Source organism: Macaca mulatta, chromosome 1 (genome assembly GCF_049350105.2).
Source record: "Macaca mulatta isolate MMU2019108-1 chromosome 1, T2T-MMU8v2.0, whole genome shotgun sequence".
Taxonomy (NCBI): domain Eukaryota; kingdom Metazoa; phylum Chordata; class Mammalia; order Primates; family Cercopithecidae; genus Macaca; species Macaca mulatta.
This window is the reverse complement of record NC_133406.1, coordinates 113,419,194-113,430,553: the sequence shown is the minus strand read 5'-3', so window position 1 is coordinate 113,430,553 and position 11,360 is coordinate 113,419,194. Positions and strand designations below refer to the sequence as shown.

At 57.0% G+C, this 11,360-nt stretch overlaps 2 protein-coding genes across 11 annotated transcripts; both read right to left on the bottom strand.

The window, feature by feature from the left end:
- Positions 1–443: 443 nt before the first annotated feature.
- S100A16 (S100 calcium binding protein A16) lies at positions 444–6,493 on the bottom strand. Of its 5 annotated transcripts, none has more exons than XM_028828790.2 (3): positions 5,527–6,493; positions 1,532–1,710; positions 444–1,226 (listed from the first exon to the last, which is right to left on the bottom strand). In XM_028828790.2, the coding sequence occupies exons 2-3, from the start codon at positions 1,682–1,684 to the stop codon at positions 1,068–1,070; spliced, it is 312 nt and encodes a 103-aa protein (XP_028684623.1). In that variant the 5' UTR covers positions 1,685–1,710; positions 5,527–6,493; the 3' UTR covers positions 444–1,067. The 5 variants fall into 5 exon arrangements, with proteins under 5 accessions (XP_028684623.1, XP_015008504.1, XP_015008513.1 ...); XM_015153018.3 differs by having other exon boundaries at positions 6,443–6,493; XM_015153027.3 differs by lacking the exon at positions 5,527–6,493 and adding an exon at positions 2,407–2,885.
- A 1,795-nt stretch (positions 6,494–8,288) lies between these two features.
- Positions 8,289–10,524, bottom strand: S100A14 (S100 calcium binding protein A14). Of its 6 annotated transcripts, none has more exons than XM_077946420.1 (5): positions 10,333–10,475; positions 9,776–9,836; positions 9,310–9,421; positions 8,717–8,863; positions 8,289–8,500 (listed from the first exon to the last, which is right to left on the bottom strand). In XM_077946420.1, exons 3-5 carry the CDS (start codon positions 9,337–9,339, stop codon positions 8,363–8,365), a joined length of 315 nt encoding a protein of 104 aa, XP_077802546.1. In that variant the 5' UTR covers positions 9,340–9,421; positions 9,776–9,836; positions 10,333–10,475; the 3' UTR covers positions 8,289–8,362. The 6 variants fall into 6 exon arrangements, with proteins under 6 accessions (XP_077802546.1, XP_077802552.1, XP_028684611.1 ...); XM_077946426.1 differs by having other exon boundaries at positions 10,296–10,395; XM_028828778.2 differs by lacking the exon at positions 9,776–9,836 and having other exon boundaries at positions 10,296–10,524.
- Positions 10,525–11,360: the final 836 nt, after the last annotated feature.

The following is an 11,360-nucleotide window of genomic DNA, read 5'->3' as shown; positions in this document are numbered from 1 at the left end:
CCTAGATGGTATCTGTGGCAGCTGGGGTTCCTTCTCTCAGCTTTGGGGCCCCCCTCCCTCTGTCTCTGTACAGGGGAGCTTCTTCCTTCTCCCTTCCTTCTTGCCCCTTCTGGCCTATTAAACTCTCCAAATAAAACAAAAAAAAGACTAAGGGTCATGGCCCCTCTCTCATGGAATTGCAGTGAGGACTAAATGGGACTTATTGTGTGCCTGGAAGTTGAATTTGAGTCTGAGTCTGGGCTAAAAGGGCCCAGAGATTGGTGACCTAAGGCCTTTGGCCCTTCATGGAGGAGGATGGAGGGAGCTGCTGGTCCACAGCTGACAGTGCCTGTTGGAATTCAGGAGTTCTGGCTCCTTTCTTGCTCTGCCTTTGAGGTTCTTCTGTGAGATTCTCTCTCGTCACAGGGCCCAAGGCCTAAGACCACCAAAGCATAAAACGTCTCCAAGGGGTGGGAAGGTTTTAATGAGCATCCCAAAGGGACCAGGGGATACAAACTCCAAATCCGGCCTTTATATCACCATTATTTCAAGCAACGGGAGGAGGCTCAGCCTTGCTTAGCTCACTCCCAGATGAAGAGGCAACTGGAGGGAAGTCCCTGAAAGTGCCTCTCTACCCAACAGAGGGGCTACGGAAGGAAAGTGGAGAGGTCTCTGCTGCTGCCGCCGCCACTGCCACCAAAAGCAGGGAGACCTCAAGCACCAGGCTGACCTCTGGAGGTTAGGACAGACCCAGAATCTGGCAGGAATTGGGCAGGAACATCAGACATTGGAAAGTTAGATGAGACTGAACAGGTGAGAAAACTCTTAGGGCCCCCAGACAGCACTGAGATCTCACAGAGGGGCCCCAAGAGCCCACTGACTCCAGGGGCTGAGACACCCCAGGGAGGGAGGTACCCCTAGACTGAGACACTCACAAAAGGACCCCAGTTCAGCAAGGGTCAGAGGAAGGTCTGGAGAGAGAAGAGAGTAAAGGGCCCTGGGTGGGCAGGAGGCTGAGGAGGGAGCCTGGGGAGAGCACCAGGGCGGGGTGTCAGGCCGGTGCCTGGAAGGTGTGGCCAAAGGGGTCTCTAGCTGCTGCTCTGCTGCTCCTGCTCGCGGATGAGTTTGGCAATGGGGCCGGTGATGCCGCCTATCAAGGTCCAGTACTCGTCGAAGCTGATGCGCCCATCGTGATTGGCATCCAGGTTCTGGATGAGCTTATCCGCAGCCTTCCGGTTCCCTGTGTCCTGGGGAGGAAGCAGGGGTCAGCAATGCTGAGCGTGGAAACCCCAGAGAGAGACTCCAGGCAGGACCCTAGGCAGAGACCTAGGATCTGGCCTGGGCAGCTGCTTCCCTTGGGAAATGCAAACACAGCCCCACTGGCTAGGCCTGAGCATCCTGAGAAGACAGAAGTCTGGGGGTGGAGGAGACCCTGGAGTTAGGGGGCACTGGAAGGATAGAGGCCTCAACAGGGAAAGACACCCTGAGAGGCCAGAGGCTTGCAGGGGAGGGAAGGGGAGAGGGAGGCGAGGCCTTGGGTGAGAGGCCTTACCGACAGCATGTGGTTCAGCTCTTTCTGGAGCATCTCGCGGAAGCTGCTCTTGCTGATCTTGTTCTTGACCAGGCTGTACTTAGACACATATTTGTAGAAGTTTTCCACCAGGACAATGACCGCCTTCTCCAGCTCCGTGTAGCAGTCTGACATCTCCCTGCTTCGCCTGCTGGTGGGGCCTGGACACCAGGAGGAGGGGAATTGAGAAGAGACCCCCACAGGCCACACCTCCTCCTCCACGCCCACCCTAGGCCCTGGGTCCCTCCTCCTCCCTTGCTTCTGGTCCCTGGAGAAGAAGGTGGCAGGAAAAGGGGAACAGAGTGGGTGGGGGAGAGTAAGCCCTGGAATGAGAACTATGCGGCTCCTCCAATCCAGGTGCTCCCCAGCTGAACCACCTCAACAGGTTCTCCAGGCCCTGCCCTAGCCCCAGGCACCAGGTTCCAGCCCTAGGGAGCAAGATCCCTAGTGTCAGAGACCTAAGGGGCAAGAGGCTCTCAGGGGAAGAGGAGAAGAGTCCGCCTGCTCTCCCACCCTGCTCCACAGCTGGCCTACCTCCCTGGGCCCGAGCATGGCTGGGACAGCTGAGATGAGCCATGGAGGTTAGGGGCAGAGGCTACTGCCTCCCACTCCCAGGAAATAAAGCAGAAAGGAAGGAGTAGGCCTTTCCCAATCCCTTGCCGGGCTCCAGGGCCGTGAGTCCAGGGTCTCAGGCCCCGGCTGCCCCTTTTGGGAAAGGACAAGGTCCAGATCTGTTGGATCAGATTTTGTGCAGCTCTCCCAACACACCGCTCCACACCCTGCTAGCCTCTCCTCCCTTATGCCCATCCCTAAATACACAGCAGGATTCAAGAACACCCCCACCCATACTTCATTACCTAAGGCAGGGCCAAGCCCAGTTACAGCCCAGCTGGAGTCGGACCCTGGACACAGCAGCAGACTGCCAGAGGGCACATGCGTCACCCGCTTACCCCTGGACAAAAGACACTTTCCAAGCGGATACAGCCTTCTGAACAACAGGATATGAGGGGAACAGGCGGATCTGGATCTACTCTGTGAGTCACGGCCCGTGCCCAGAGCCCCCCCACATCAACCCCGGGCAAATCAGACTCCCTTCCCACTCCCAAGCCCAGGAATGTGCTCCAGCCACCCTCACCCGGCGGGTCCTGGCGAAAGGAGATGGACAAAACAGGGACACAGCCACCATAAGGGCCTGAGCGAGCCACAGTCAGATTTGGAAGGAAAGGCTGCTCGGTCAGGCCCCACCACAGCCTCCTGTCCTGCCACCTGCTTTCTGCTGGCCCCTGGTGGCCATTCCTACTCCCATGCCGGCTGCCCTGCCCTCTCCAGCCAACTGAAGCCTGCCAATCACTCGGGCCCTGCCCAAACCACGCCTCCGAAGTAAGCCCGCCTTGACCCCTGCCCTGGGCGCCATCCTCCCTGACTCCCACAGACGTGTCTGTCATCACCACTCAGCTAGCACTAGCTGGGGCCCACTAACTGGTGAGGCCACAGTGTCTTCCTGGGTCCTGTCTTGTTCCTTGAGACAAGCATTGTTTTTCTTACGCACGGCCAATGTATTTTCTGAACCAAACGGCGGGACTCAGACTTTAGGACAGTTTTTTTAATCCTGGGTATACACCACTCCCTGCTTTTAATCTCTGCATCTCTCCTGGCCACATTGCCTGGTCCAGTGCCTTGCTCAAGGTAGATGTTCTATAAATATTCCACCTCCTTCCAGTCCTGATAACAGGTATCGCAGGTCCCTGACCACCTTTTAAGCTTTTTCTTTCATGAAGCTTCTTCTGCAGGAAGGGTGGGACCAGGAGGGAACAGGCCAGGAAGCAAGAAGGAAGGAGAGTTGAGAGGAAGAGTCAGGCTGCGGCTTCTCTGAAGGGAAATCCTGCCCTTGTCTCCCCTCCTCCACCTGCCCGAACCCTCTAGTCCCAGCTGGGAGGATGGAGCACAGTACCGCAATGGCAGGAAGCCGCACACTTTTCCATATTCTTTTATTTAAGTGTGTAACTGCATGGTTCCACGTCTATTCCACTGTAAGACTTTCATACAAACGCTTTAACATTTACAGATGAAAAGGAAGACCATTGTTCAACCTGTGGTCTGTCCGCTATGCTGCCCTTGGGTTGGAGGTGGCTCAGGTTCATAACCAGTGTTTCAGGTGATTCTGAAAACCGTGCCCATTTCTGGAAAGACTGTGCCAAGTTCACTCCCAACCAAGCCTTGGGAGTGGGAAGATAATTCAGAGAAGCTCTTCACACTTAGCCACCCCCATCCTCTTTCCCTAAATGAGGGATCTTGTGGGAAACGGTCAGGGAGAGGAAGAGGGAAGGAAATGGGTGGTACACCTCCCTCTGCCACTCTCCCCACAGGCCAGCCTACCTCTCCCACCACCTGCCTTCCTGGAGTCATTTCTCTGAGCTGTCTCCTCCGGGCCCTCCTCAATATCATGACTCAACCCCTGCTTGGCCTCTGGCAGCAGCCAAGTGGACAAGACACAGATGAGCCCCAGAGATGACTGTGCCACCTGCTCCCAGGAGTACTGGGAGACCCACAGCGGGAACTCCAGCACCTCAGGGCTTCAGCTCCCAGCCCATCCTCCCAGGAATCCACCCATTCCCCACCTTCGGTAAAATGGACAGTGCTGGAGATAACCATCTGACAAAAGTGCTTTTCTGGAGCTTTTTCTGAAGGAAGGATAGGGTAGTAGGCAGGCAGGGATCATTACCCTCCTCTGCCTCCCTACCCTGGAGGCCAGGAGACAGGATCTGCCACCCCACCATCCCACAAACCACCTACTCCTCCCGCCTGCCCCATTCCCCCACTAGCCAGGCCCTGGGTCTCCTGGTTCAGGGGTGGGGCATATGTTCTATCCCATCAGCCCCTTCCTAGAAAGGTCAAGCAGGAGGTCGTTCCTGCATTGGCCCTGCCACAGGTAGATCCTGGCCTGAGTGGACAGTGCACCCTGGAGCCTTCCAGAAATGTGGGAATGGGAGGACCACGAGTCTTCCAATGGGCCCTCTCACCTCAGGCCTCCAGCCCTACCCCAATGTTCTCATTGTCTTCCCCTTGGCTGATTCATCATTGAGCAACCGGCAGTCTCCCACCCCCACCCCGCCCACCTCAGCCCAACTTGCTGACTTCTCCGAAAGCCCAAATTGCCCTGACACCATGCCCATGGATCCCAGCCACTCCAGCCCCACCCTCCCACCCCCAGGTTCTGGGCCCCACGCCCTCCAGATGCCTCCTAACCACCCCCAACATCCCCAGGCTCCTTCCATCTGGAGCTCCGAACATCCGCCACACCCTCCTAAGTCCACCTTCTCTTCTCACCCCACACACACCTCTAGAGTCTTAAGGTTTATCCAGGTGTTGGGATGTGTCCCTAGACTCCTGTCCCTCCTGGTCACTGTTCTCTCCAGAGCCTAGCCCACTGCCAAGCCTAAGTATGGATTCTCTGTGTCCCTTCCATCTACCTGGAATTCATTTGCTCACTTAGGCACCATGAGTTTGCTTACTCATTCATTCAGTGGCTCATTTACTCACTCTCACTCATTCACTTGCTCATTCAATAATGCATTCACTCTCTTGCACATTCATTAATTCATTCCCTTTTTCATTTACTCATTTGTCCTCTCTGCCTTCAATATATAGGGAAGGTGCCATCCGAACTGGGCTGACAATGTCACCTCTATCAGTAAGGCTGTTTCAAATGAAATTTCTCCAGCCTCAGCTGTTCCATTCTCTGCTCCTTCCTGTGTTCTTTCTCTAGTTCCACAAGGCCCTCTCCAGGAACAGCTCCTGGAGCACAGAGGGGCCTGCTTTGGTCGAGAGGTAGCCACTCTGCCTCACCCCTCACCATCCTCACAGGACTCTCTGCGTCTAACTCACACACACACACACACACACACACACACACGGAGCAAGGACCTCTGCCATTCCTGATCCCCTCTGCTTGGGTAACCCATCGCCCTTCCACTCACTTCAGCTCTTGGAGCAAGAAGCCAGCCTCTGATATTTTTCCAGACAAGTGAAGTTGGAGGAGTTCGGTGTGGATCTTGCCGCCGCCTCCCCCAACACACACACAACTGTCTCAGCCTCACCAACACTTACTAGAATGTGGGGAAAGGCAGAGCTAGCTCCCCAGAACCCTTGCCCTCACCTCCATCCCGACTGGGCTGGGCAGGGGAAGGCTCCCATAGTGCAGGTGGCTCTGCCAAGAAAAGCAACTCAAGCCGTGGCCTGCCTGGGTCCTGAGGTGGGGAAGCTGCTGAGTTCAGACCCTCTTCCAGAGAGCTCGCAGGCTCCCCACAGCCTCACTCAGGTTCCTCCCAGATCTCATCATCCCCCTCAAGGAACAGCTCCTGGAACACAGTGGGGCCTGCTTGGGTCATGAGGTAGAGGAGACGCCACCTCAGCCCCTGCCTCCTCTTCCCGGAATCTCAGGCTCCCTGGGACTTGCCTGGTTCCTTCTGGACCCCATCGCCTCTCCCAGGACACAGCTCCCAGAGCCCAGCAAGGCCTGTGTCCAAGCTCTGACCACCCCCAACCCAGACCAACACGCATTTGTCCTCTCCTATTGGGAAGGATCGAGTAGCTGTGGGCAAAGCTTCCAAACGTTCTGCCCCTGGAGAGGAGCTCCGTCAGCTGCTGCGGCAGGGAGGGGTCTCACCACCCCATGCATCCCCTCTGAAGGCCTCACCCAGTCCCCAACCCCCCAGGACTCCGCATTCCCAAACTGGCCTGTGGGGGAAAGTTAATAATTACCAAAATCTTCCTGCCCATTCTCTAGCAGGCCCCTCTTCCCAGGCCCCCTTCACTGCCCCTTCTCCTGGCCTCCCAATACTGTGGGGCCCTCCGGCAGCCACAGACCTCCCAGGCCGGGCCTGGGGTGCTCACCTGCTGCCTCGGTCTGCCTCCGCTCCAGCAGGGCTCTGGGGCTTGGGCTCTGGCACTACCAAGCAGCTCCCTGCACTCAGCCCAGCCGGGACTCCTCCCCACTGCACTCCCAGAATCTGTCCCACTCCCTCCCAGCCCTGCCCGCTGAGCTGGCTCAGTGGGGAGATAGTGGCTGAGCTGCCTCTTGACTTGGCCCTGGGGTTGGGCCCTTGTTAAAGGGATACACACCTTTTTTCACACTCCTCTACCCCCATCCCAGAGGGAGTGGTGAAAGCTGGCACTCCCCCAACCACACCCTCCCAGCCCCGCAGGGGCTGAGCAGAACCTGACAGGGCAGACAAAGGAAGGGAAGGACTGTCACCTGCCTTTCTCACCTGGGTCACTGGGATCCCAGTTTCGGGGGCTCCCAACAGACAAGTTCAGTTAACATTCCAGGCCAGCCTAACTGGCCACAGAAACCTCCTTGCCATTGGGGTTTCAGAAGTAACTCCCGACTTCTGTGCTCAAATCAGAAGGCAGATGCCAGGGACCTGTCTGGCTCCCTGGTCTTCTGTCTCCAGTCGGGCCCATCAGCTCTTCTGAGACCCAGCCCTAAGAGGAGAACTCCTCTGGAAACTCCCCACACCCCACTGTTGCCCTAAGATACCCGAGGAAACTGGCCAACTCGACCTCCCTACACTAGGGCAGCAGCTGAAACCAAAGAGGGGCCCACTCGCCCACTCCAGCAGTAATGACATTGGCTCATTGGGCACTCGCCATGTGCCAGGCTCTCTGACATGTGCTTTACATGACATGTGGCATTGTCCTCCTGGCAATCCTGTGGAAGTAATATTCATAATCCCCATTTTATAGATGAGGAAACTGATACTAAGAGCATGCCCAAATTTCCAATGATAAGTGGCAGATCTGAGATCCAAACTCAGGCCAGTCAGCCTGTTTCTAACCCTCCACCCCCACCCACCGCATTTCCCTTGTTATGTCAGCCGGGGCTCAGAACACCTGGACTAATATCCTTTTCCCCAAGTGTGCACACACACTCTCCTCTCCTATAAGAGGGTCTGCCCGTTGGCAAAGAGGAACCTGCCCCTCAGAGAGGACCATGTTGCCCTTTTGGGCCTGGTACCACCCTCAACCCAAACCCATAGGGAAAAGTGAGTTCCCATTCACTTCCACTGCCAACCATTCCAGCCCCACATGCCCCACCCTACCAATGACTTTGCCATTCACCCCCAAGCTCCTCTCACCCGTGGACCCTGGGGAAGGGGGTGTTCAGTCAAGACAACATGCTTCACTTTTTTCATTTTTTTTATTAATCAAATGATACAAAACAACCATCATTCTGTCAATGCCCAAGCACCCAGCTGGTCCTCTCCCCGCGTGTCACACCCTCCTCAGCCTCTCCCCCAACCCTACTCTCCCTCCTCTCCGGCCCCAGCCCAGGGACAGAGTCTAGGAGGAACCTGGGGCACAGCTGGAGGCAGGAAGAGAGCCCTGGACAGACAGCTATGGTTTGGGTTGGGGAAGAGGTTGGGAAGTAGGTTCTTAAAGACCCATTTTTAGTACCAGATATCCAGCCATATTCCCAGCTCCGTTCTTCAAATCGTTTCCCATAGCCCAGCTCCTCTCTGTTCTCCCCCACTACCAATTCTTTGGCTCTTACACAATTTTTATCCCTCAAATATTCATCCCTGGCCCAAACAGTCCCCTGAGCCTCCCTCTGGTGGGGACTCCTGCACTCATGAGCTCCACAGAGCATCCAAGACAGAAGTGCACAGAGACCCTTGGGAAGGCCGTTAGGAGGCTGAACTTTGCAGAGATGAGGAGGGCTGCAGGCTAGGGAACAGGGTGGTGGTAGAGGACAGTTTTATTTCCAGGCCCACAGTCTCTCCCCAACACCCCCAAGAATTCCAGGGGGAGTTCTCAGCGCCCCCGGACAGGCCTCTCTGGCTTCACACTCTTAGCCGCTTCTCTAATCAGCTCCCAGAAACTCCCGAACTCCAGTTTAGAGTCATTGCAGCTGCCCAGGTTGGCAATTTTCTCTTCCAGGCCACAGTTGCTCTAAGGGGAGTGAAGACACCATGGCTCAGGGAGGCAGCAGCTTCTGATCTTCCCACCCCACCCTGCCCAGGGGCAGACAGCAGGAGCAGAGCCTGCCTGGCTCTGGGAAGGGAGAAGAGCTGGGGGTTGCAAGTGCCAGTGTGGGTGGGGTCCTGGGACACTTGCTTGGGAAGTCAGGGTACTGACTGGCTGGGGTGGGGTGTGCTCCCTCCATACCGGCATGAGGTGGGGCAGCTGCTGGGTGACCAGGTCCCGTAGCTCAGAGGGGGTCAGCGTCTCCTTCCCACCCTCCACGGAGTACTGGTGGAAGTTCTTGATGAGGGTCTTAATGGCCCTCTCCACGTCACTGAATTCCTGAGCATCCTGAGGGCAGGGGACATCACCCACATCAGTGAAGCTCCACGCACCCCAACACCCTGCTTCTCCAGGAGTCTGGCAAAGCCCTCGGGGCAGAAGACTGCTGGAAGGCACACAGCTCCCACCCACTCCAGAGCCCAGAATCTAGCCCCTCTCCCCTACCCCAGCTCGGCCTTCAGGCCACAGCGGCCACAGGTTGGGGAAGGCTTCTCTCCCCACACCCCCCAGCTGCAGGCAGTGCAGGTCCCAGCATGCACCCAGGCATCCTCTTCCCAGGAGGACTCCATCTGCATCACCCTGTGTGGGCCTCAGAGGAGGGTCACATCGCACTCACAGGGTCTGGGGTGCAGGGCAAGGCCAATGTGAAGGGCAAAAGTCAGTGGGGGGACATAGACTCTCAGGGTGAAGGAGAGGAGTGTTGGAGCAGAAAGGCCAGGAGTGAATGAGCCCACCTCTGCGTTGGCTGACCGACACTGTCCCATGGTACCGGCTGCGTCTGGTCCTTTGGTGAGAGTTCTGTTGTCCTATAGCTGGCCCCAGAGGAGCTGATGGCTCATGATCTGCCTAGAGGAGGGGGCAGGCCTGAGGTGAGGGGAGAGTCTAGCATTTCTTTCTCAACTGCCCACTTTGGCTCCACCTCAGATATTCTGTGCCTCACCAGGGGGTCAAAACCAACACCACACAGGCCCAGGCCCTGCCTAGGCTTCAGGAGCCGAGGTCATATCCCCCAGGCCAAAGCATCTAGGGGGAATCCTTTGGGCCTCACCTTAGCCTCATTCTTTCCACCTCCTCCAACCACCCACCTCTGCTTGAAACACACACACCAACCTCCAGGATCTGATCCCCCAGACCTTACCCTAAGTGTGCCCTCTGGTCAGCAGGCTGTATATTTGGGTGAAAAGCCCTGGGTTTCCTTACCTGCTGGCAGCCGCAGAGACAAGACAGGAGGAGCCAGCTCACCTGAGCTCAGCTCTTATACCTGGGGGAAGGGAGTGGAGGCAGGGGCTGGGCCTAAGCCACCCCTGCTATTGCAGCAGTCTGGGCTGTGAGCCAGCTTTATGAGCCCCACCCTGCACTAGCCAGAGTTCCAGAGCCTACCCTGACCCTGCCACGAGGAGAGAGCCACAGAGCGCTGGGGCTGGGAAAACCCTGGCCTCAGATCAGCATGCAGAGTCACAGAGAAAGAGAGGCGAGAAGGCTGAGGAGACAGGGAGGACTTGGAGACCTCATGGGGTCACCCTAGGAAGTGGAAGGCCCTGGGGAACTATAGGGCAGGGAGGCAGGGGGGGTCTGAATCTGTGACCAGGAAAGGAGAAGCAGGAGCCTCTGTACCCTCCATGTGTGTGTGTGTCTGTCTGTCTCTCTCTCTGTCTCTCTCTCTCTCTCTCACACACACACACATACGCTTCTCCCAGCCAGGCCCAGTTTGGATACTGACACTCAAGCCTGCCTGGATCCCGGAGCCCAGCCTTTACCAGTCCTGGAGGCAGAGAGATGAATGTAGAGAACTTCGATCAGGAGGAAGAAGCCAGAGAAGGGTAGCCTGGTGGAGGGAGGCAGATTGAGTGAGTGTTCACCTGACCTCCCTTCAGCTCCCCTCAGCGGCCCAGAGTGCACAAATGCAAGGCCACTTGCGCTGCTTGGCAGCTAACACCCACTCCAAACTGGTCGGGCCACGTGTTTCTCTCTCCCTCCCTCAGAGCCCCATGCTTTCCCTAACTCAGCTGCAGAGCAACACCCCCTGATCCAGAACCCAGAATGACATCCCAGAAAGCCCAACCCCAGTGGCCCTCCTCACCTGCCCAGGCCCAGACACCCACAACCTGAAGTCACGGGGAGGGGGTAGGAAGAAGGGCAGAGCAGTAGGCATGAGTCAGGGCAAGGATGGGGTGCGGCCCAGAGCCAAAGTTCCCAGGATCTTTTCCTAAACACTGAGATCAGAGCACACCCCACTACGTTCCTCCCCATGTCACCTTCTCAACCCAGGGCCTTCTGTGTCTCAGTGGAGAGGACCTTCCAACAGTGTCTCATTCTGAGAGTTCCTCTGAAGGGCTTCAACCTGCAGGTCCCTCTGAGGGTCTCTCAGCCTGTGGGTCCCTCTGAGAGTGACTTAGCCTGGGTTCCTCAGGAAGAGGCTCAGGCTGGGGGTTCCTCACAGGGCTTCTCACAGTGAGGGAGCCCTTCAGTACAGGAACCCCTCTAGAATGTCTCCACCAATGGCCCTTTGGATTCCCAGTCTGGAGGTCCCTCTGAGGTCTATCTGGGATCCTCTCATGGTGTGTAGCGGGGGGCTTCCTCAGCCTAAAGTTTCCTCTGGACTCACAGCTGCCCCACATGGATGCCTGCCAGTGAGGCAGAGACAGTCCTGGGAGGCCGGCCACCGAGCTGCCTGCCCCTGCACCCTCTGGTGGTGGTCGTGTACACCATATGCCCCTCAAGCCAGGAAGGCAAGGCAAGTTCTGCCTCCGGTGGCACCACCACACCCTCACCCCACAGTCCTTGA

Coding starts and splice junctions, on each gene's coding strand:
- S100A16 (XM_028828790.2), bottom strand. CDS start 1,684: ATGTCAGACTGCTACACGGAGCTGGAGAAGGCGGTCATTGTCCTGGTG. Junction 1,227..1,531: donor AGCTGAACCACATGCTGTCG/GTAAGGCCTCTC, acceptor CTTCCTCCCCAG/GACACAGGGAACCGGAAGGC.
- S100A14 (XM_028828778.2), bottom strand. CDS start 9,339: ATGGGACAGTGTCGGTCAGCCAACGCAGAG. Junction 8,864..9,309: donor GTCGGTCAGCCAACGCAGAG/GTGGGCTCATTC, acceptor CCCTGCCCTCAG/GATGCTCAGGAATTCAGTGA. Junction 8,501..8,716: donor AGCTGCCCCACCTCATGCCG/GTATGGAGGGAG, acceptor CACTCCCCTTAG/AGCAACTGTGGCCTGGAAGA.